We start from the raw sequence: 23,188 nt of genomic DNA, 5'->3' as shown, positions 1-23,188 counted from the left end.
GTTTGAACACTACTAACACCCTCGCCATTATCCTTGAATATAATGTTGCATATGTTGTACAAGTGTAATCAAGATATGTGAAAAGTAATTTATCTAAACATATTAACCCTAAGTTTTTTATGCTCTTGAATTGCATAAGATGAATGAAATAAAGGTAATACATATCAAATCATGTGAGAATATTACATATTTATTCACTAAGTATCTCCTCGAATCTAGTTTTGAAAGATACGTTTGTGGTATTAGAATAATGAGACTTAGAGAGTTGCACATTTCAAATAAAGAATTTTCACATAATATTGATATGAGGAATTAAAACTTAGTCAAGAAGACTAAGTATCTAACATTAATAATGAAGATTATATGGAGTATTTTGGGTGAATTATACTCATTTTTCCTTGAATGAGTTTTCCTGAAGTGACTCATGATAAGATTTTTAATGAGAATTCATGTGATCATGTCGTAAGTTAGGTACTCTTTGAGTTTTAATAAGACATATGTATTTCACAAGAAGTACTAAGGGGAGTACTAGAAAATCTATAGTTTTATAATTAAATATGAGCACGTTTTGATCTCTTGGAAGATTTGATTCTATCTCTCAGATATTATAGACAATATATATACGGTACAGAATCTCTTATTGTAGAGCACAGATAAATAAGAAGAGAAATATTTTCTCTTACATTATATTGCTTTTATATAATTATTTTTTTAAGAATATCTGAACTATACCAACAGAGGCTTCTCAACAGAATCGATTCCATCTCTACGCAGAATTGGTGCTGACGCAAGCCAAAGGGCACCTGTCGAAACTTTTCAGATGGGACCAATTCGGTGAATCGGCCTGAATCACCGAAGGCCGTTTCTCACAGTTTCTGTGTCAGCAAATTCGAACATGCCCCTAGACTTCAACAGATTTTATGTGAAAATGCCACTGGTCCATGTATTTTTTTTAATGTTATATTGGAACCATGTATTTATAATATTGTATTTGAGCAATGTATTTTGTCACCACTCATTTCTAATGTTGTTATTTTATTATAAATAAAACAAATAAATACCATAACAATATAATGATAAAATGATCAATTACATTATAATTCTCTCTTTCGAGAAACTGAATCTACACAGCTAGTCAAACAGGTTCATGAGTTGATTCTAATTTACTAAAGAAATATTTTCAAAGAGTATCTGAAACTAAAAATGAAACGTTTATTAAAAAAAATCTAAAACCCTACCAAACACACACTTACAATCATGTAGGACATCCATACAGCTAATTTCATATTTCCCCTTTTCCAGTGGGGTCTCAAAACATTACAACAGGGTCTTGACCACAAAAAGGACACTAATTTCGCCTGTCATGACTCGCTGAATTTCCGAGCATGTGATTCTGCGTTCATAAGCAGAACGGTGAGGATGTCAGGAATTTCCAAGCAATTTGAAACCAATCAACCGCTAATTCAAAGAGGTATACACAAAGAAAAGAAAGATGAGTCTTCCCACACCACCAAACAGAAAACATGGGGACATGTGGTCAAACATTTTGTATCGGTTTATTTTGATGAATATTAAAAACTAATTTCTCTAATCGCCCTAAGTCAAGTATGCATACAGCACAGTGCAGTATCATTTTACGATCATCCTTATGCACGTACGAATGTATAAATTTGAACAGTATCTCAGTTTATACTACAGAGTACGGCATAGGCAGGAAACTGTTAAATTTAAACAGTATCCTAGTTTATACTTACATAGTACGCATAAGCAGGAAACTGTTGCTCAAATACTATAAGAGTATCCACTGAATATCTTTTTCAGTCGAAATGTGAATGGCCCAAGGTTGATCCCCTGGAACAATCTCATAACAGGATAGTAACACCACCATTACACAGGGCAAAATCCAAAATTAGACAATATACGCGACCATATTTACCGAAATAGATAACATGTTAGCGTATTTACAATTTTAGCATCCGTATTCGGCACACCGTGTGTCGAATATGGTACTGTAGCTCATATTCGGCACACGGTGTGCCGAAAATGACACTGTAGCACAATTTTCGGCACACCGTGTGCCGAAAATGGACTGTAGCACAGTATTTCGGCACACGGTGTGCCGAATATGGACTGTAGCACCATATTTAGGCACACCGTGTGCCGAAATACGGTGCTACAGTCCATTAGTGCCGAAATACGGTGCTACAGTCCATTTTCGGCACACCACGCTCCGAAAACGAACAGTACCGCGCGTGAACAGTAACAGCAGTGCATTTGAATTTCGCTTTTCTTATTTTTCAAAACGGTGGTCTTCTGTTACTCCAAAAATGTTAAAACTTTTTTTACATATTCCATAATCCATGTGCAACCCATTTTAGTTGGATTCACCGAAAAATCCTTTATATATTTAAACTAAAATTCTTCAAAAAAGACTACTTTTATAACTTGTAATAATTTTTAGTGTCTCAAATAAATTCCCAAAAATTTAGAAAAATTCACTAATATTCTTATTATGTGATGGACTAATTTTCAAAATTATTTTTAGCCCTATTTTATATGATGAAAAAGTGAGTTCTTTTGTAATGCTTCATTTATATGTATTTTTATCATTTCATGTAAATGAAGCATTACAAAGTAACTCATTTTTTAATCATATAAACTAGATCTGAAAATAATTTTAGAAATTAGTTCATCACATAATAAGAATATTAGTGAATTTTTCTAGATTTTTGGGAGTTTATTTGAGACACTAAAAATTATTACAAGTTATAAAAGTAGTCTTTTTTGAATAATTTTAGTTTTAAATATACAAAGGATTTTTCGGTGAATCCAATTAAAATGGGTTGCACATGGATTATGGAATATGTAAAAAACGTTTTAACATTTTTGGAGTAACAGAAGACCACCGTTTTGAAAAAGAGGAAAAACTAAATTCAAACGCACTGCTGTACTGTTCACGCGCGGTACTGTTCATTTTCGGAGTGTGGTGTGCGAAAATGGACTGTAGTACCTTATTTCGGCACACCGTGTGCCGAAATACTGTGCTACAGTCTATTTTCGGCACACCGTGTGCCGAAATACTGTGCTACAGTCCATTTTCGGTACACGGTGTGCCGAAAATTATGCTACAGTGTCATTTTCGGTACACCGTGTGCCGAATATGAGCTACAGTGCTATATTCGACACACGGTGTGCCGAATACAGATGCTAAAATTGTAAATACGTTAACATATTGTCTATTTGGTAAATACGGTCACGTATATTGTCTAATTTTGGATTTTTGCCCCATTACACAAGAGTGGGATGGAGATTCAATTGGAATTTGACAAAAATGGTAAATTCTCTGTAAATTTCTTGTATCGCACATTAAAACATATTGACACCCTAACTATAAACAAACAATTATGGAAATTGATGTTACCCACAAAAATAAAAAAAATTCTTTTATACCTCCAACAAAGAGTCTCTTAACTAAAGATAATCTAAAAAAAGAAAGTCACAAGAGAGTAAGAAATATTATTGTCGTTTTGCACGTTTCATATGGTTTATCATGATGGAAGACTGGTTATGTAGGTTAAGTAAAAAAATAGAAAGCTTATATATTGGTTACAGCAACAGCTCCGTGGTGGTTGCTATTAATGTGCATAAACAAATTTGTTTTTGACAAAAAGAAAGTAATTACTCATGTGTAGTTTATCTATATATGTACACGCTAGTTCTGTACTTAGTCTGCGCTCTAGCTGTTGGAATCTCTAGAGGTGGCTACAACAGCATGTATGCATTTGGAGCGGGTGGTCTGGACACTGTTTACTCGGCATAGCTGGGGTTTTAGACAATGAATTTTAATTCTATCATCTTAATTTTTTCTCAGTTTCAGTTTTAGACTATGTTTGGACTTTTGTTTTCAATCTTTTCTTGTTTTTAGTGATTTGGGTTGCGTGTATGTTAGTTATGTATAGATCAGAAATAAACTCTTGTATAGTTATATTATTTTGATGTAATCACTTAATAAAAACTTTTTTTACAGAAAGGTTGAAAAAGTTAGGGGCAGACAGGCGATAGGGTCATGCGGCGGCGCGACGGCATGGCGGCTGCGGCCAGCAGCGACTCCGCAGAGGCGTTTGATACAGAAAACGAAGCACTTTTCAAATTCATTTCTTGTTAACGATTCATTCATTTTTCCTGCTTTCTTTAGCAACCTCGTATTTCCAGAGTGCTTAGTTTCGATCTGTAATCAATAACTAATCTCCTCGTTAAAATTAGTACAGGGAAAGGCCACTAAATAACCACATGTTGCATACGAAACCATAGATGATCTCGAGTCCCAGTGTCCCAAGCCTCGACTTGGAATATCAGGCGACAACGCCAGCACTGTCACGTTCAGTCGATCAGGTGCCGGCGAAATCGTTCACCACTAATCACGTCAAGCAAAGCACCATCCAGCCTCTCGATTCTGTCGAATCAACGCGCGGTCTGCTTGCGGATAAGGAGATCGATGCTGACGAGTGCAAGCACTGATGCATGTCTGCCGGCGAAAGACCTCACATGGCCGACACAAGGACCGATATATATGATGCTTATAAATACAGGTCTCAGGTGGAACGAACGTTGCGTTAAGCCAGACCACTAGATGCCCCGAGAACTGACAACTAAATGGCGGCACGGCTTGTCGAGGCCCTGAGCCAAAGGGACATTCTTTTTTTTGCCAGCGGGACCCTTGAGTAGCATTACATTATCATCCTACCTCGGATACATAGACTCAGAACGGTTTACATGTCATCATTAATAGTAATTATCACTTCATGAGAATAATAATTGAATAATTATCCCAGCCAAGGGTGTGTGAATGTGACGAGATGATGCGTACAAATTCAGAGAACGCAGCCACTGATTTCCTCGATCGGTTTATGCATGCATGGGTGCCCATTAGACTCTCCACCTGCCATGGAACTCCCTTGTACACACCAGACGGTATGTATGTTCGTTCCATCGATCTCCCGAGTGTGCCCTTTCTAATCACGTCAAGCAAAACTAAAGAACCATCCAATCTTGATTCGCTCAATTACATGAACGATGAGCGCGTGGCCTGCTTGCGGATAAGAAGATGCATGTCTGCCGGCGAAAGATGTCACATGGCTGCCACAAGGGACGCCGATGCTTACCAATACAGGTCAGGCGGAATGAATGCGCCCGCCGCCACTTGATGCTTCCGTGTTCAGTTGGCTAAACAACAATTGAATCGTTACATGTGCTTATATTTTCTCCGATTAAATCCTGATCGAAATAGTATATATATATAGAAGTATTTAGCGGTTAAAATGTAGGTCAGCGTTATATAAATTTATATCCTTAATCTTATTTAGATATTTACTAAGATATACCAATATAGATATGTATGAATATGAATGTGATATGTATCTGTACGCGTTCAACTTGTACTAGAAAAACAATAACATCCAGGGGCAGAGATGCGAGGTGTTCGACGGGTGGCATGAGAACGGATAGATCAAATGTCACGGTCTGATGAGGCCCGTGGGCAAAGAGTGTGTGAATGTGACGAGATGATGCATAGAAACTAGTGCAGAGAACGCAGCCCTCTCTGCTCGTTTCTTATGGCCTACATTTCTGCGAAAACGTGGACAAATGTATGTCCGCAAGGGAAGGGGGCACCATCCTGACAGTGGCATACGAGGGTCCCTTGATCTCTGATGCGTGGAATATGTGCATGAGAGTACGTTATTAATAGATTTAAGTTATAATTAGATTGAATTAGAAATAGAGTTATAGGTAGATTTCTATTTCTAAATCTATAAATATTAGATACCACTGTATAACATTATGTACAGCCTTCTTAGAAGGTTTTTCACAGGGGAATATGCGGGAGGGGGAATCGAACCCCGGCTCACCTCCACCTCGAGGATTTTGCCACCAAACCACCTTGCCGTCCGCGTCCGTAGTTATATCTTATGCCTCCAAACATTATTAAAAAACATCATGTATTGATATGTTGATCTTGTGCTTAGCTTACCGATCTGGATGGTGCTTCAGCTAAACCTTGGCACGTGCTGTGTACTGCACGCTCATCAGCAGTGTACAATCCGCTCTCAGGTACATGCATGCGCACGGCGAGAGGCAGAGCCAAACAAGTCTGCCGGCGCGGAATCTGAGACGACCCGACTGAGCACGGCCACGCCCGCGGGGGCCGCGCGTACCAGCTGGTGCGAACCCAGCACAAAATCCGGAGGATTCGTTGCCCTTGCGCGGCGACGGCGGTGGTGCCGCTTGGCCCGCCACTTCTCTCCCATGGCGTGGCCCCGGGCCGCAACATGTTCCCCTGCCGGCTGCCGTGCCGTTCAAACTGGCCGAGCCACTCCCCAGATGGCCGGCCGGCCTTTCCCCCGAGATGAGAGTGCATGCAAGTACTCCGACTGCGCCCGGGGCCGGTGAACCCGCGACGCCGCCTCGCGTCGACACGAGTGACCGATGGCGACCGTCCGATCAGTCAGGCGTAGATCGTGGCACGACATCGATCGGCAGTGACATGTTATCGACTTATCGTCGCGTGTCGATCGGTTTTTGTGGCTGTTGTTTGATCGGTGATCGTGACTGGGTTCAGAATAAGAATCGCCTCGTTTAACATAACGGTAACCATGGTTGTTTCCTAGCTTGCTACTGGTATTACGAGCAGCAGGTTTGAGGAGGTTCTAGAGCTTCATGCAGTCGGAGGTTCTAGAGCTTCATCATTGTGTTGCTTCGTCGCTGAGGAATTCTGTTTTGGCTGAAACATGGATGACTTGTGGGACACAATGGTCCTGGTCTGCATTCCAACTAAGCCTATTCTCGGTAGTGGCACCAAGCGACAGTAAACCAAAACTGTCACTCGCCTAGGCATACGACTCATTTCGTTTCCAATCCACACAACATATATATAGGATCTATGAATCTACCAGCCTCTAGTGTCTAGTCCTCTACGTCTTGCCAACACGTACTTTACCCTGTCATTCGGCTTGACACACCTCTTTCGTACACGGACCAATGAGAAATACAACTCCGCTTGTACTTATACATGGTATACTTCGTTTGTCTATCTTTCTCATGGGATATTTATCTATCTATTGATTCTCTTACTCATCTTATAATTTTTTTTATCTATCCTTCAAAACTTATCTTATCATAAATAAACAGTCATACGTCCTCGTGGCCTAATGAAATTTTCGTGTCCATGGACCAATGGCCGCCATTCAGGTGCTACCGACTTGGCAATGATCATAGCAGATGACAGTGCTGGGCAACTGTGCATGCACCAAGATTGCGTCTCACTGCATACCGACCTTGCTCTATCTATCTGCAGCAATTAAGCCCGTGTGCTGTCGTCCTCGTCACCCTGTGTTTGTACACTTGCCTCTTTGTGTATGCATGATCAATGCCACATGGCGATGCTAGTAAGCACATCTCGCGAGTTTAAGCGTCGATCTCGAACAGGATCGCGTCGATATATCTTTCGACCTATCTGGCTATCCTGCAGTAGCATGAACTAGCATCCATCTCTTGCAGCCCTGCCCTTGGGCGCAGTATATAAGCGCCCAGCACCTGAGGCTTTCATATCTTGCTATCAAGTGGCCACCAGCAGAGTATCGGACAGTGAGAGGCCATCGCCATGCCGAAGCTGCAGAGGTTCAGAGGAGTGAGGCAGAGGCACTGGGGCTCCTGGGTCTCCGAAATCCGCCACCCACTGCTGTACACCTCTAACCTTAGAACCCTGCACTGATAGCTTCATTAAATTTGGCCGTGCTCAGAAATAGTAGCTCCGCCTGCTCATCTACTGCTGATGCTTTCTGCCATGGCATGCATTCGTGTGAACCCGTTACTGCAGAGACGATGTTCTGGTTGCATATGCGTGTCTTATTGTGTCTCCGTTGGTGGTGCAGGAAGACGAGGATCTGGCTGGGCACGTACGAGACGGCGGAGGACGCGGCGCGGGCGTACGACGAGGCAGCGCGGCTGATGAGCGGGCCCGCTGCGCGCACCAACTTCCCTGCCAGCAGCATCGGCGGCTCGGGCGGCACCCTCTCCCCGACGCTGCGCGCGAAGCTGGAGAAATGCTGCACGGCGTCGGCGCCGGTGCAAGAGGGCGCCAACACGTCAAGAACGGGAGGCGTCGACGGCAGCGGCCTCGGCCGGGAACACGAGGACGTGAAAGCTGAGCACGGCGGCGACGGCGAGTACATCGAGGAGATGATCAGGGAGCTCACGTACTACGGCTCCGTGGAGATACAACACCCCTCCTCCTCCTCCTCTGCCGCCGCCTGTTCGAGCTCGGCGATTAGGTGACCGGCCAGCAGCCAGATTAGCCGGCTAGCTGATACAGTCGTTGTCATCTACCGCGTTGTTTTGTTAGGCGCATTAGCCATTAGGGGTCCAGAGGAATGGAACGTGAGCTGCATTTGCACCTGGAGGCTGGGACCCTTCCTGCGGTGGGATTGAGCCGTGTACAGAGCGGGAAGGGGACCAAGGATCTTTCAGGATAAGGGTCTCGATTTGGTTGGTGATGTGAAATTTGTTCGGGCCTTGTCGTTTAGGTTCTTTGGTATCTGAGCTTTAGCCGCTTTATCTTTCCTGGCAAAACAGCAAATTCAGGTACATGTATAGAGATGACGGGACGCATGGTCGGAAAATTTCTACTAGTCTATACTCTATGAGAATGATTTATTTATATCAAAATTCGTGTTAAAAAAATAAATAAAAGAATTATAAAGTAAATGAGAAAATCAATAAATAAATAAGTATTAAATAAGCGAAATAGATGATGAAATAAGTATTAGATAAGAGAAATAATCGATGAAATAAGTATTAGATAATAAAAATAGATGATAAAAATAATTAGTATGTCTACACGCTTTTAGTTGCCTTTTCGGTCGATCAGATGCATCTTCAATTCTTCGTGCTAGAACCCGACAGATTGTCGTTTCTAGTCTGGGACAATGGCTATATATAAGGCGATTTATATTTTTCTTAAGCATGAGTCACGTCTTCTACCTATTCGATTTGACACAAATCTAATTGCCACTAAAATCGCGAAACTTCAGAAACAAGCAGGCAACTGACAAATAGCGGAACTCTCAGTCTTCGCTCCTATGAGCAGTCAAGGAGAGCAGTTAACGAGACGTCATGAAGGAACCCTCCAGGAGCGATTCGTTTCTCCGAGGCCGAGCATGATACAAGTACAGCATTTGGCCCATGCATACAAGTTGCCTGCTACAGAACAAAATGGGTTGTGCATGGTAATGGTGAGGCATCTCATACATGAACATGGCATGCGTCAGTAGTTAGATCTATAAAAATGAGAAAACAAATATCAGAAAGCAACTGTAACCATGATAATGGTGCATGCAACAACCAGCACTGCTCGAACCACAGAACCAGTCCTCAACCATTCCTAAGGCAACCGTATTCACTAATCACCTAGATGGCTAGAACGCTTGCTACTTGTCACTGCTACAATACAATCAACCAATTGTTCTTCCATCTGCACAAACTACCCACAAGCTTATGAAAACTTGGAACACAAAGCAATTCTAATCACGAAACGTGGTCACTATGAGGCCTACAATAACACAACATGGATACAAGTGTTGATGCACAATGCCTTGTATGAGAAAACAACCAATCGACACTAACTCTAATTAACCTAGGTATCATGTTGCCCTTTTGGGCCGTTAATATTAGTATACAACAATATCGTGCAGCAAATGCATCTACTTCCCTCTTCCTCTAGTGCCTCGCACCACCCTTTTCCTTCCTCGCCGAACATAGGATGGTCTCGAGCCTCCCAATTCTTCTGGTTTCGTTCCCGTGCCATTCTCAACAGAATCAACATCTGCAGCATTAGCTGCAGACTCGGTCAAGTCGTTACTCGTGGGTGGCACAGCACTGCTCGAGTTAGTGCAACTGGGATTATCAAAGCCTGAAGATTCTAACCCTGAGTTGGCATTTGATTGATCCAGAAGGCTGCATTACCAAGAAGCATTTAGTTCAATAAATGTAAATTCCAGAGAAAAAAGTAAAAGAAAATATGCACATGTCTTGTTACCCGTTGGCAGATGTTTTATGCGTCGACCCATTCATGCTGGCCTGGATTGGGGGACCTGCATCCTTTGGTCTTAACGCTGAAAAATTCAATAAAACCAGTACACCATCATAAGCATAGCAGTAGGCACTAGCTTCAAAATAACCACAAAAGAAAACAATGAATAGACTAAGATAAAGGTAAAAGACAGGGAAAAAAAGTATCAGTGGGTTTCTGTAACTTCAGTTGCAGAACCTTCAGAGTTCAGACCAAAGAGGCTATTTACTAACCAAAAGATGAGACACTGGCACTCCAAGTCTTTAACTGACACAAACAAGCAGCCTCCAAAAGCGGTTGAGATACCTAACGAAGTCGTCGTACTTACAGCAGTATGACTAGGAATGGCAGTTTTACCCGTTTACCTGTTTACCCGCGGGTAAATATCCTAATAGAGTCAGGTTTGTTCCTTATTTGTTGCCCGTGGACACGTTCGTGGGTGCAAATCGCTACCCGACAGATATACAGGCACAGATATGGATAAGGCTTACCCATATCCGTGACACCTGTTTACCCGTCTATATATATATACCCACTCCAAGTCTCCAGTTCTCCATTCTCCAACCCTAATCCAAACCACTGCCAACTCGCCACCGTTCACATTCACACTAGGCATTGCGTCCAGGGCTCCAGACCAAATCCCCTATCCACCTCTCTCTCTCTCTCTCTCTCTCTCTCTCTCTTCCTCTCTTTGCCTCTCTCGTCTGGCTGCATTTCTAGCTTCCTGGTGGCTCCTTGATGGCTTTCCCTCCTCCTGTTGGTCCTTCTTGTTGCTTCTCCAAGCCTGCGGATGATCTGAGTGCTTCTCGTTGATCATTCTCGTTGGCCCTTTGGTCTTCTGTCAGATCTGGGTGGGTCGCCCCAGATCCGTGCTGGGCAATTTCTGAAATCTTCAGTTTTCTTTTGAGAGTTTGTGTCTTGTTGCCTTCTGTGTGTACAGATGATGTGCAGGTTTTGTTTGCAACGCCGACATCCAGATTGATTTCCTTGTGATTTTTGAGTTTGATGCGCACAACAAGAGGGAAAATGGATTCAAATTTATAAGTGTCGTTGCTATAATAATGTTGATTTTCTGATAATGTCCATGTTCACATGTTCATTTGAGGTCCTCATCTGGTGAACATATCATTTAGCCGGGATGAACCAAATTTTGTGTGGAAATCTTGAACGATGGGGTTTACACCATTGTTCAAGCTATCACTGGACTCCAAGAACCATAAAGCCTCACAATGGTTGTGAGACCCATTTAAACCCGGTTGCTGGGGAGTTGTCAATAGAAGTTTTCTGTCGGTATTTCTTTCTTGATGATAATTTAGGGTGGAGAAGAAGATAGCATGCAGGGGGAGGGAAGTGCACATAGGGTAGGGAAAGGGAGAGGGGAGATTAGAGGCAACTTACTTGCCCTTTCCTGATAATAATTTTCCCTTATATAAAGGAGTACCATAACAAACTGAACTGAGGATAAAATAAAACCCCTTTTAAACCAAACAGTCTTATGTACTAATTTACCTCTTAAGGGAAACCAGGCATATCAAACAGCCCTAGGCTGCACCGGCCCCAGCTCGTGTGATGGCTCTGGTCATTTGGTGGCCTTCGCCTCACACCGGTGTGTGTAGGGTGTACCACACATGACAATCCAAGTGAAACTGGCACTTACTGGTTGACAACACTAATTCTGTTTTTCCCTGTGCCTTGCAGGCAAGGTATTCTCACGATTCTTGACCAATGGTCCCCTGCTATCAACTGGATGATCTAACTATAATACAAGACTTCTAGCCAGGTGAAGTTATTACAGCTATGCAACCAGCAGGACAATTAGGCAATTTGTGGGCGGTCAGCAAGTACCAACTAACTCAGAAATCGTCTATCATAACTGATGAATGACACTTAAAATTGTTGCCTAAACCAATCGGTTCATAAAATGCTGGTGCTGGATAGGAAATATGGTAAAGGTTGATTTAGCCAGTTACTTCTGGACTTTGGCGTTGCAAAACCTAATGCAACTCAGTGGTTGTGACCATTATCAGCAGAAAACAAGTATTGATAGTTTGCCCTAGTCTGGCAAAAAGTGACGAATCTGTAAATGAGTAAGATGACCAGACTGTACAACAGAAGTAAGCAAAAATGTGGCACAAAAAAAAAAGAACTGCTGAAACTCGGAAACTTCTCTAGCTATATCAGGTCATTCACACAATAGAGAAAAAAATGATGGGAGTCCAGAGTCCAGACAAAATCAAACTGATTCAACAAAAGGAAATGAATGGAGTAAAAGCCAAACTACAGTCAAGATCTATGTCAGCAAGGGATATCCCTACATACCTGAAGCTGGGTTGATATGTGATTCCCCTATTTGCGGTTCTGCAGTGGGAACTTTAACATCTCCACTGTGGCCAGTAGCATCCTTAGAAACACTGAGACAGGACAAAATATAACTTGAGGTCTTTAACAAATTCATGGAATAAATGATACTATTTTAGAATAAAAAGAAACAATCTTAGAAACACTGAGACAGGACAAAACATAACTTGAGGTCTTTAACAAATTCATGGAATAAATGATACTACTTTAGGATAAAAAGAAACAACCTAAGTATACAATAATTCAGAATGGTGATATAATTATCTAATACTATCAAATCCTTGCATATATCATGGAGATGAGGATTAGACTGCTTCATGAATGCAAAACTTTTCAATATAAAGGACAGTAAAAGATGAAAGACGTGACTGATATTGATCATGCAACCATACAAGCATCATCATTTAGGTTAACTCTTGACAACTTGTGTAAAAAAAATTATCAAGTATTTAAACAAAGTGCCTAAAATTAGATCCTAACATAGAAATATCTCTGCAGAACCAAAATACAAGATCAGTTTCTTAAAGTAAGTTCAGGTTGAAGTATATGCAGGTAAAGAATTTACAGCTCAGCATATATTAAAAGTACTTTGTGCTGGTGATAATCTATTACTCACAACCTAATCTTATAAATGATGTTGCAACTGCAGCAAAAGTGACTTAATCAATAAACCTTTTCTATGCAAAAACTGACCTGGTGAGAGACATATCGTTTCCCTCTGCTACCTTATCTGCACCATATGTACCACAATAAAAGATATTAGAACATGATATTGACAAATTTCTATAATTACTACACAGAAATAATAGATGGTTAAAAACTGGGCAGAATGTCATCAGATAACCAGGGGACAATAGTCAAGGATGGGACAAGGAGAGCTTACCGGGATGAACTTCGGAGGCAGCATGGCATCCTTGAGGTGCATTCCCATTGTCCTTTGCAAGGTCCACAGGCTCAACAATACCCTTAGGACAACAAAATGCACTGATAAATAAAAGATGATACTTGTGATTTGTGAAACAAACTACAGAAAAAGTTTTGAGCGCACATTTTTACAAACAAATACATTTTTCAGCATTATTGTCTTCATTGTCAACAAAACAGAGCCAATGGATTTATACTATAAATCGAAGAAAGTGAAAATGTAGGTAGGGACAATACAAGTTATCATATATTATGTTAACAGGAGCAGCTAGGGCAACAGCTTAGTGCACAATGTATCAAGAAAGGTACATATGCACATAGGATATAATTTACTCTTTTCAACAGATTAAGGCATCACATGCTCTATTAATACATGTATACGCCACTCGCTATGTAGGTCATGTGGCTACTGACAACAAAAGCACTGAGATATGTCAAACTGAGACCAAATATACAAGTAATGCAACACTAGCATACATAAAAAATCATGAATTGCTCACATTGTTTCCATCTTCAGTTGGTGCGATAGGTATGGAGCACCCAGTGACTGGTTCTGTTGCTGCACCTTTATTAGAACCTATAGTTAATTAAACAATAGTTATTCATGGTACGAAAAAGTGCAATTAAGTGATGGGGACTGAAGCATCAGTAGAAAATATCAAGAAAAGCCCAAGAGTGTAAAGAAGTTTCACCATTATTAGTTTGGGCAGGCTCTCCAACTTTCTCATCAGTACCCAATAAGAATATAGAGGTATCATTCTCAAATAATCTGGACGTAGAACCATAATGCCTGAATTTATAAGCATCTGTATAACCTCCAGATGATCCTATGCGAGCTCGTCGTGATTCCTCCAAGTTTGCCCAAAAGTTGGAAAGGTAGTCTTCCTTCATGGTAACCTTAACAAGGTAAGATACTTGGTTAGAAGTGAATAGGCAAGCATAACTTAGACAGCATTTAACCAGACAGGTGTTGAGCGTGAAAATGATTTAAGAAAAGAAAAGTCTGCAACACATAACTGCACAGTTTTCCTGCCATATTATCATGATTTTTTACCAGCTTCAGTCAGTTCCTCTCTGCTCAGAAATCTTATGAATCTTTACAGTTCATAGTCAATGCAGCAATTTATTCAAACATAGAAATTCATATAGTCATACAATGAAAAGTGCCTGGCAGTAATTTCTTCATATCTCACTGAAGATTATGGAATACAGATAAATATAACAATGCATCAGTACTTTAAGTGCTGATAGTTATATAAAAAGTTATGTGAAGTTCATCAGTCTTATAGGGGAATGAGATTTTCTGAAACTAACCATATATCACGAACGATAAAAGTATTGCAATAAAAACCTAGGCTGCACATAAGTATGCATTGCCAAATTTACATCAATGACCCAGCATAAAATTTCGCGCATTACCTTTGATGATGAGATAGAGTATTTGGATTTTCCTTCATCATCATAAATATGTACCCCACCAGAGGGTGATGTGTTAAACTTCTGACTGCCTGAGTATGGGGACTGCCAAGGAGGTAACGACTGCATGTATGATTTAGCTAAATCAACTGGAGAACCCATGTCAGAGTCGAGGCCCTGCACGAGATGTAAATCCATAAAGGTAAGCAACAATTTAACCAACCAAAACTAACAGCAAGTTGTGTCAATCACCAAAAAAAAATGAAGGTTTATAAATTAGAAGGAAAAGGCTATTTATACTCACAGAACTAAGCATATCACTGTTTAACGTGCATTGTCCATTGTCTTCAGGCTTTAAGCCTAGTCCCTGCCTTTTCTCTTCCAACCATTTCTTTGCTTCCGTAATTGCTGCAGTGCATAGCTCAGGTGATGCTTGGAGCGGAGATCCAGGAGAAAAACTACCAGGTCTCATAATAGAGAATGGAACTGATTCAGGGAACTTCCGATCACGGCTCAAGGAGCGCCACGCTCCTGTGAAGTCATGGCCAATGCCTGCATCCCTAGTTGGGATTTCTCTTGGCGTTCCATACTCACAAGCGTCAGGAAACGTAGAATCTGTAACTCGTGATTTTATTAGCTCTACCATCTTATCACATTCATCCCTGCAAAGAAAAAAGAAACACTGATAAATCAGAGGGAAAGTGTACCCGCTAAGGATATTATTTGAAATCAAGGCCCAAATGTTTATGGATCTATCAGACATAAAAATCACAACATCTTGACAACAAATAGTATGCATAGCAGTTATGTAAGGGCCTAGGTGGCATTACATGTGTAATGCTTTACAGTGCAAGGTTTTATCAGCGTTGCAATATTGAAGAGTGCCCCTACTCCCTACATCATCCAATGCAATACGAGTATGGCTTTGGTTCCTCCACCAACTCAAATTTTAAAGCATGTCCATTACAATTCATTGCAAAAGTCCACAAGACAAGCATTAAAAAAGTTAACCTTAAGCCATATGCATCTAAGAAAATGCACCATCCACAGTTTTGATAAATGAGATGTAACTAGAATAATTTTACTACTACATTTAACTATTAGAGGCTGCATGGTCATTATACATGTTAGCACACATATAAAAGAACAATAGTATTCCGGTTACCTTGAAAATGTTTCCTTCATAACCATTTGCTCAATAGCAAGCTTTGACTCGCTGTAACGAACTATTGCTCCACGATTGTCATGAATATCCTCATTCTCATCTGCATGGGTACTTCAAATTAACACATTGATAACTTAGTGCAAAATGGCCCATATGGACGCAGGTTGCAATAGAGAATTTTCATTTGAATGTGGACAGCACATTATAGTGGTGTGTGGACACACTTAACAGCTAACGGTACAGGAAAAGGCAACAATCCAATGACATAGTGAGCAAGGCTTATAATTAAAATATTTTTTCCTGTAACGAAGCATCAATTTAAGTATTTTTATGATGGCTTGAGCCTGAAAAAAGTAATATGCATTACTCCTCTACCGTCGGTTTATTGGTTGAAAAGATTGTCCAACAAGACCAACATTACTGTCATCAAAACTGAGGATATTCTCTAATCACTTCACAAAAAAGTAAACTACAGGAGGTACAGACATTTTATACTGAAGAATACCCAAACAAACGAACTCAAAGTTTCATCCAAGTACCTGAAGCTCCCTGAATGAGGTTTGTTCAGAAACAAAAATCTAAAAAAAAAAAATATTAAGACTCTGCTCCTCCTATCCTGATTTTCAGAATGTAACTAAACCTTAGCGTGATGCCAGGTCATCAAATCTATTGGTTAATTCTGTCTCCATGAATGACTGACGTCATCTTATGACATGTAACAGATGGGTTGGTGATAATATTGAAGCATTAAACTTCAGTTGATAGATGCAATACGTTAACTTGTACGAAGTGGAAGCCCCTAAGTCCATTTAATGTTCTCATTGCACAACATAGATAGAGTAATTCAGCGTTTTCGAATAAATCCATGTCTGTTACCAATGCCCCCTACGGAAATTCTTACTCTACCAAAATCCTATACGCACTTAAGGTGTCCGAACCCACCCTTTAGTCAAAAGTGAAACTGAATTGGACAAAATTCGAAAGCTATTAGCCTAATTGAGCAAGCAAAACCGAAACCCTAGGTTGCCAAGCCGAAGCAGAGCAGCAACTAGCGCCAGTACTCGCAGCTATGCCAGCACAGTCAGATAGACAAGCAGCTCGCTGAACTTAACCATGGAATTGGGGAGAGAGAGAGTGGAAGAGAGGAAGTAGAAATTACTCACCGGAGCTCAAGCCGTTGCCGTCTTCGCCGTCGTCGTCATCCTCCTCCCCCGAAGCGGCCTCCTCGGGCGAGGAGAACAACAAGACGGAAGAAAATACCCTCCTCGCCCCGGAGACGAAGCTGGAGAGCCACCCGGGGCTAGTCCCCGTCGTCGCCCCGGCCGTGGCCTCCGCCGGCGACACCGCGTCCTCCTCCGGCGAAAGGCGGCGGCGCTGGACCCTTGCGTTGCCGGATCTGTCGTCCTCAGCGTCGTCCTCCGGCGATCGCCGGCGGCGAGCCCCGAAGAGGGACGCCATGGGAGGGGGCCGAGAGATGGGGAGGAAGAGAGCGTGAGGCGAGGTGAGTTCGAACCGGTAGCTTGAGGAGTTGAGGCGATTTTGGAAGGGACGCCGCGAACTGCTATGTCCACTGCCTCAAGTGGGAAGAGTGGAGGCGATTTCCCAATGACATGTGGGTCCCGTTCTTGCACTTGCGTGATCCGGACCCACTCGCAGAGGGTTGGTTGGCTCGACCGTTACTAGTCCGGGTGACGTGGAAGTAAACGGGACAAACTTTGCGGCCAACGGGTTGGTCTGTGAACCGCTCTTTTAACTTCTAATCTCAATCAACAGAGGTACCAACCGTACCCTCGAATGACGTGCTGGGCCCACCGCATGGTTGGCTAGCATGGGCCCAGTTGTCTGTGATTCGTTTGGTGAATCCTTTGTGCGAGACAGAGTACATGGATGGTTTTCTGGTGACCACCGGAGTCCAGGTATACTCCTACCACGGGAGATGGGCCCACAAGTTGGGCTTACCGATGAGATGCGGGTCGAATGTTGCAGTGGATAGGTCTATGGCCCGCACGCATTGGCTCGTGGATGGTGGGAGGGTAGGCTTCGGCGGGTGAAGGAATGTTTTCTCGAGGGGAGAGTGGCGGCTGGAAAATGTTCCGTCCCGATCCGTCCCGCCGTACACCGTGGATTGCTAGCTAGCGTACTCTACGGTTTACGTATTTTGTCTTCTGGGCCGGGCATTGTTTGATACGGTGGTGGGCGGCGTTGTGGCCCAGTACTAGCCACACTTTTGTAAGGATTTTCTATTTTTATATTTTTAAAATCCAAAAATTGTAAATATATACATTGTTTTGAAATTTCGCATTCACTTGTGCTAGGTTGGCTTGTTATAGGCTGAGTGGGGTATCTTGATGTAGTACGAGTGGGCTGGTTTATATCTGTAGGAGATGAACAAGTTATAGATGAGGTGTACGGGAGATAAGTTTCTCATATTGTTTTACGACATTATTATGTCTCTTTTTCTCAGGACTAGGCAAAAATTTTAGTGTGGTCATAACTTCTTTGAGGTCAGTGTATTCCATCGACATGCGAACTACCTTGTTATCAACATGTTTAGCGTTGCAAGCAGTTCTCGGTCTGTTTTGATTTGTGGGAATTTTTTGTTGCCAGCATCATAGTAAGCAAAAGTCACTATTTCATTAAATCTAGGAGGGATTTGATCCAAAATTTTATCGATAAAGTTCTTGAAATTGCATATATCAGAATGAACCTGCTATCAAAACCTACTAGTCATCCTATATGAAACCTTAACAACCCAAAAATTCATCAAAACAAAGGAAAATGTCCTTACCCTGCTAGAAGCCAAGAACAGGTAGGGCTTGGCCCCAACGCCGCCATCCCTTCAATCCGGTCGGTGTCCGCCTCAATCCATCCTTCATGGTATGCTCCTACTCACACCACCAAATGCCCTCCCTCCTTGCTCCAACCCATACTCCTCTCTTCACGCCGCAACCCTAGTCGCGTGCTCCGCTTGCAACTATTGACCTAAGGACACATCTTGCACCACTCCTGACACCGTTACTAGTTGCGCTCCATCCCTTCTCTCTCTCACACACACGGTCTGATTTTGCTGTTGGGTGAGGGGGATCGAACTAGGGATTTGATTTGTGGATCGATTTGGGCTTGTGTTCGGTTAGGTGACTGGGTGAGGGTGGTGAGCCAGTGAGGTTTGGAGTTAAAACATGGGTCTACATCTTCATTGAATAGAGGGGCAAAATGGCCACTAGAACGAAAATCCGACAAGATTGAACGCTAAAACGGTGAGGTTTTCTAATGGGAGTAACAAGAGTGGCATAGAAAGGATAGTGAATCTAATTCAATAGCAGAGAAGGGAAACATAAATTTTGGATGGCATATAAACTGAGAGTATAGGTTCTAATGGCATATAAGAAATTTTCCCTATTTTTAATTGAGGAAATTAGCTCATGCCTACCATAACTCTGCATTGAGCCTTACGATCACACAACTTGCAGTCTTGCAATTTGCATGGTTTCATGATGCCGCCTGATACTTTTAGTACCATCAAATCAACCCATAAAATCCAATGATCTTTGATATGCGTTTTATAGAGAACAGACGGCTGAAAAATCAGTGATTTTATGTTTGACAACCCTTTGCTCATTGCCGATGGGGTTTAAAGAAGACGATAGTGCTTCCACCGTGCCTCGTGCGATAACAAATGTGTCCAAACTCTATTTGATCGACGCATTCGTCGACTTGGCATCTTCAATTATCGCGCCAGTTGACTTGCCAGCAGGGCTTACTGAGAGCTCACTGTCTCTGCCGGCGGTGTCCCTGCTGCTCTGGTACGTGCCGCTCCACAGGCCCGAGCTAGTTGAGCTGCCGCCGCTGTCCATCACGTAGTGGAAGGGGTTCACCGGCGGGACGATGGCTATCTCCCCCTCCAACATCCGCACCACGCTGCTCATCGTCGGCCGCGCCGCCGGCTGGAACTGCACACACCACAGCGCCACCTTGCACATCATCTCCGCCTTCTCCCTGTCCGCCTCTCCGATCCCGGCGTTGAGCAGAATGCACTCCATCTCGCCCTGCTCGTACTTCTCCCACACCCACCTCGAGAACCACTCCCGGCTCTCGCCGTGGCAGGCGTCGTAGTTCCGGCGCCGCCCCAGTAGAACAGCACCATCCCGAAGCTGTACACGTCGCACTTCTCCGTCGCCGGCAGTGCCATCCACAGCTCCGGCTTGGCGTACCCGGGCGTCCCGCGCCCTCCGGTCAGCGACATGTGCGTGTTCTCCCGCTCTGCCAGCCGGGCCAGCCCGAAGTCGGCCACCTTCGGGGTGAAGTCGGTTGTGAGGTTGTTGGCCGCTGCTGGCACTCCTCGTGCAGATACCGGATCCCCTTCGCCGTGCCGACGGCGATGCTGTGCAGCGTCCTCCACTCCAGCCTCCTCGCCGTGCCCTCCTCATCGTCGTAAAGGTACTTCTCGAGTGAGCCGTTCTCCAAGAACTCGTAGACCAGCGCCTTTGTGTCCCTATCGAAGCAGAAGCCGTAGAGCCGGACGAGGTGCACGTGGTACGTCCGGCCGATGGTTCCGATCTCCGCCATGAACGCCTCCTGAACCTTCTTGTTCATGGACACCTTCAGCACCTTCACCGCCACCAGCAGGCCGTTGGGCAGCTCTCCCTTGTAGGCCACGCCGAAGCCGCCGGACCCCAACTCGACGAGTAGTTCCGGGTGCATGCCGCCAGCTGTTCGGAGCTGAACCGCATCGGCTTCGCATTGAGTATTTCGTTGAGGAACTTCTGCACCGGCCCGATCTCGATCACCACATCTTCAATCGCATTGCAGGTTTGCATCTCGCAGTTCATTCTATTTATCTCCGATGTGACTTTGGCTGTGATCTTCTTCTTCATCTTCTTCCTGACGACGCGGCACCGTCTGATCAGAACGATCATTACTACTACTGTTGCGGCTCCGGCGATTGAGGATACTGAAAAAGGAAACACAACAGCGAATTAGCTAGTTACCACAGGGAAACAAGAACAAGAAGGGTTAACTTTTCTTAGGTGACACTGTGCCGGTGTAAGCATACCAATTGGCAATTGCAACAGCACCCGCCATGTCTGCGATGCTTCCGGGCTGTAAGCTTGTGTAGTGTCTGCGTCATGGCATATTACGTCACACTAAGCAAGTTCGATATGAAAAACAGTTCGGCAAAACTAGATAAGCAGCTACAATCCAGATCTAATGCCCATGAAGTGGAGGAGATGTGCATCAAAATTTCGTTTCTGAATCGATCAAAGTTCCAATTCCAACCCACTCCATCAATTACTCAATTATAGAAGAAGCTCACACATGAAGTTACCGGTCGGAGGCTCGAGTCCCCGGTCTCGCACCCCGTCAAAAAGCCTTCGAGAAGACTTCGAGAAGGGGTCCGGTGTGAAAAAAAACCCCAAAACTATTCTATAGTTGACGATTAAGTAAATGGACTATGAAAATAACTGACGAACCAAATCAAGAACAGCTTCAAACAAGCAAAGCTATATGAAGAGAAGCTTTGCTTGTGTTGATAATATGTTCGCTGTGTTTGATCTTCTTTTCAGGACTCCATGCTTAATTACGACGAACGGCTGCAAAGCTAAAGGTATGCTTTTTTTTTTTGCCCGAATGGGTCTAGCCCGTATGGACTGTATATGCAAGTATTTCATCGAAGCGCAAACAATTGGATTATATTTATGCAAATCTCTCGAGAAAGTATGAGCTCTCACCAAGTCACCAATCGCCAACAGAGGCTTCTGGTTGTCAGGCTGATTCCAGCAACTCCGATAAAAAACTGTGTCGGTATCACTGTAGCACTTTTGTCGATCGAGAAGGTGGCAAGTCTCCAGTAGCTCTCGTTTCTTACTGCTACAGCAATAGGGGAGAAGATAGAGGTACCTCAAATTTGAGTACTCTCTCCTTCGCTATCACTTATTCACAGAGACTAACATATGGGTTCGAAGAGAGAAGAAGAATAATAGAATATAGGTAATATAGTAATTATTAAAGATAAAAAAAATAAGAGATATTAAATGGTCTCATTTCAGCTGACAGCAACGGCCACTGATCCTTGGAAACTTCTGTTTCATGATCGAAACTGACACCTACTTTGGCCAAGAGTGAGATCATGCTGACGCTTGGACGCGTTCCATAGGAGCGCACAGGCAATTGCTTCTCTGATGAAAAGGAACCCAAAGCCCAGTACAGCCTATTTCGGTCCATGTACCACTTCGGGGTCTGTGAACGCTAGGCCCAACGATATAAATTGGCTGGGTTTCCAGAGCCGATCGAATAGACCTTTTCTCCGTTTGGTTTACTGGGCCTTAGCTCCTCTCTTTCGCATGCCATGAATATATTTTTCAAACAAAACGGACAGAAAAGCTGCAATTTTATATCAGAAAGTAAGAGAAAAAAGCCTAGATAGGCGAAATACAAAAGGCAACTAGGCCTTTGAAAACAAAAGAAAAATCAGGCACTAAACTAGGAGGGTTGAGACGAGCAAATCGCTCATTTCTTTATCCATCAGTAGTTGTGTGGATTTATCTTCGATACACATCACACTCCTTCCACAAACTGACATGATCTTTCAATTCCTAGAGTACAGTCTCCATGCTCCAGGCTAAAAATCCTGTAAAATGCTTAGGACGTCTAGGTATAACTAAAAACCCTATGCATGCCATGAATATATAGACCCAGCCCATCTTTAGGATGCGCGTTTGAAGATGCCCAAAATATCTTCCATCTCCATCGGTTCTACTGTACTGGCAATAAATGCTACGGACCTATGGACGGCGGAACGGCACCGGTAGGGTCGGATCCCACTGCTTGCTGCTCGCTTGTTGACAACTGACAAGGACATGCCGTTGCTTTGCCCCCATAGCTTGGAGGAAAAATAAAGTGGACTTGAGCGTACGTGGAAGTATGGCGCAAAGTGATCACGTACCGAATCGAAATTTACATTTGCAAAGAGTGTCCACTAGCGCTGCACTTGATGCTGCTAATTGGACGTATATGGAGCCATTGCAATCAGTTTTTGTTGCCGTGGCTCATGGCTCCGGCCCTGATTCCAAAGCCTGAAACGACCTTGAGTGTAGAAACTTATGGCGGCAAACTTTGTGTTGCTCGTGGAAACTTTCAAACTTATCCCCGGAGAAACTGGACGGACGAGTCTTATCCAAACAATTGGCTGGCTTAAATTGTTA

At 43.1% G+C, this 23,188-nt stretch overlaps 2 protein-coding genes and 1 pseudogene across 3 annotated transcripts; 1 reads left to right on the top strand and 2 right to left on the bottom strand.

Annotated features, from left to right (window-relative positions):
* The first annotated feature begins 7,412 nt into the window (after positions 1-7,412).
* LOC133888939 (ethylene-responsive transcription factor ERF003-like) lies at positions 7,413-8,614 on the top strand. The gene is made up of 2 exons (XM_062329339.1): positions 7,413-7,737; positions 7,929-8,614. The coding sequence occupies exons 1-2, from the start codon at positions 7,658-7,660 to the stop codon at positions 8,329-8,331; spliced, it is 483 nt and encodes a 160-aa protein (XP_062185323.1). The 5' UTR covers positions 7,413-7,657; the 3' UTR covers positions 8,332-8,614.
* Positions 8,615-9,573: 959 nt separating this feature from the next.
* On the bottom strand, positions 9,574-17,524 carry LOC133888193 (protein KAKU4). Of its 2 annotated transcripts, none has more exons than XM_062328343.1 (11): positions 17,150-17,524; positions 15,987-16,086; positions 15,126-15,483; positions 14,825-14,998; positions 14,098-14,302; positions 13,906-13,970; positions 13,365-13,446; positions 13,175-13,211; positions 12,443-12,534; positions 10,091-10,166; positions 9,574-10,008 (listed from the first exon to the last, which is right to left on the bottom strand). In XM_062328343.1, exons 1-11 carry the CDS (start codon positions 17,442-17,444, stop codon positions 9,756-9,758), a joined length of 1,737 nt encoding a protein of 578 aa, XP_062184327.1. In that variant the 5' UTR covers positions 17,445-17,524; the 3' UTR covers positions 9,574-9,755. The 2 variants fall into 2 exon arrangements, with proteins under 2 accessions (XP_062184327.1, XP_062184326.1); XM_062328342.1 differs by having other exon boundaries at positions 13,906-13,982; positions 17,150-17,522.
* A 2,099-nt stretch (positions 17,525-19,623) lies between these two features.
* On the bottom strand, positions 19,624-21,068 carry LOC133889617 (G-type lectin S-receptor-like serine/threonine-protein kinase At1g34300; annotated as a pseudogene).
* Between the last annotated feature and the right edge of the window lie 2,120 nt (positions 21,069-23,188).

This window comes from Phragmites australis, chromosome 13 (genome assembly GCF_958298935.1).
Source record: "Phragmites australis chromosome 13, lpPhrAust1.1, whole genome shotgun sequence".
In the NCBI taxonomy this organism is placed as follows: domain Eukaryota; kingdom Viridiplantae; phylum Streptophyta; class Magnoliopsida; order Poales; family Poaceae; genus Phragmites; species Phragmites australis.
Note: the sequence above shows the minus strand (reverse complement) of the source record. Positions and strands in the feature narration are given on the sequence as shown.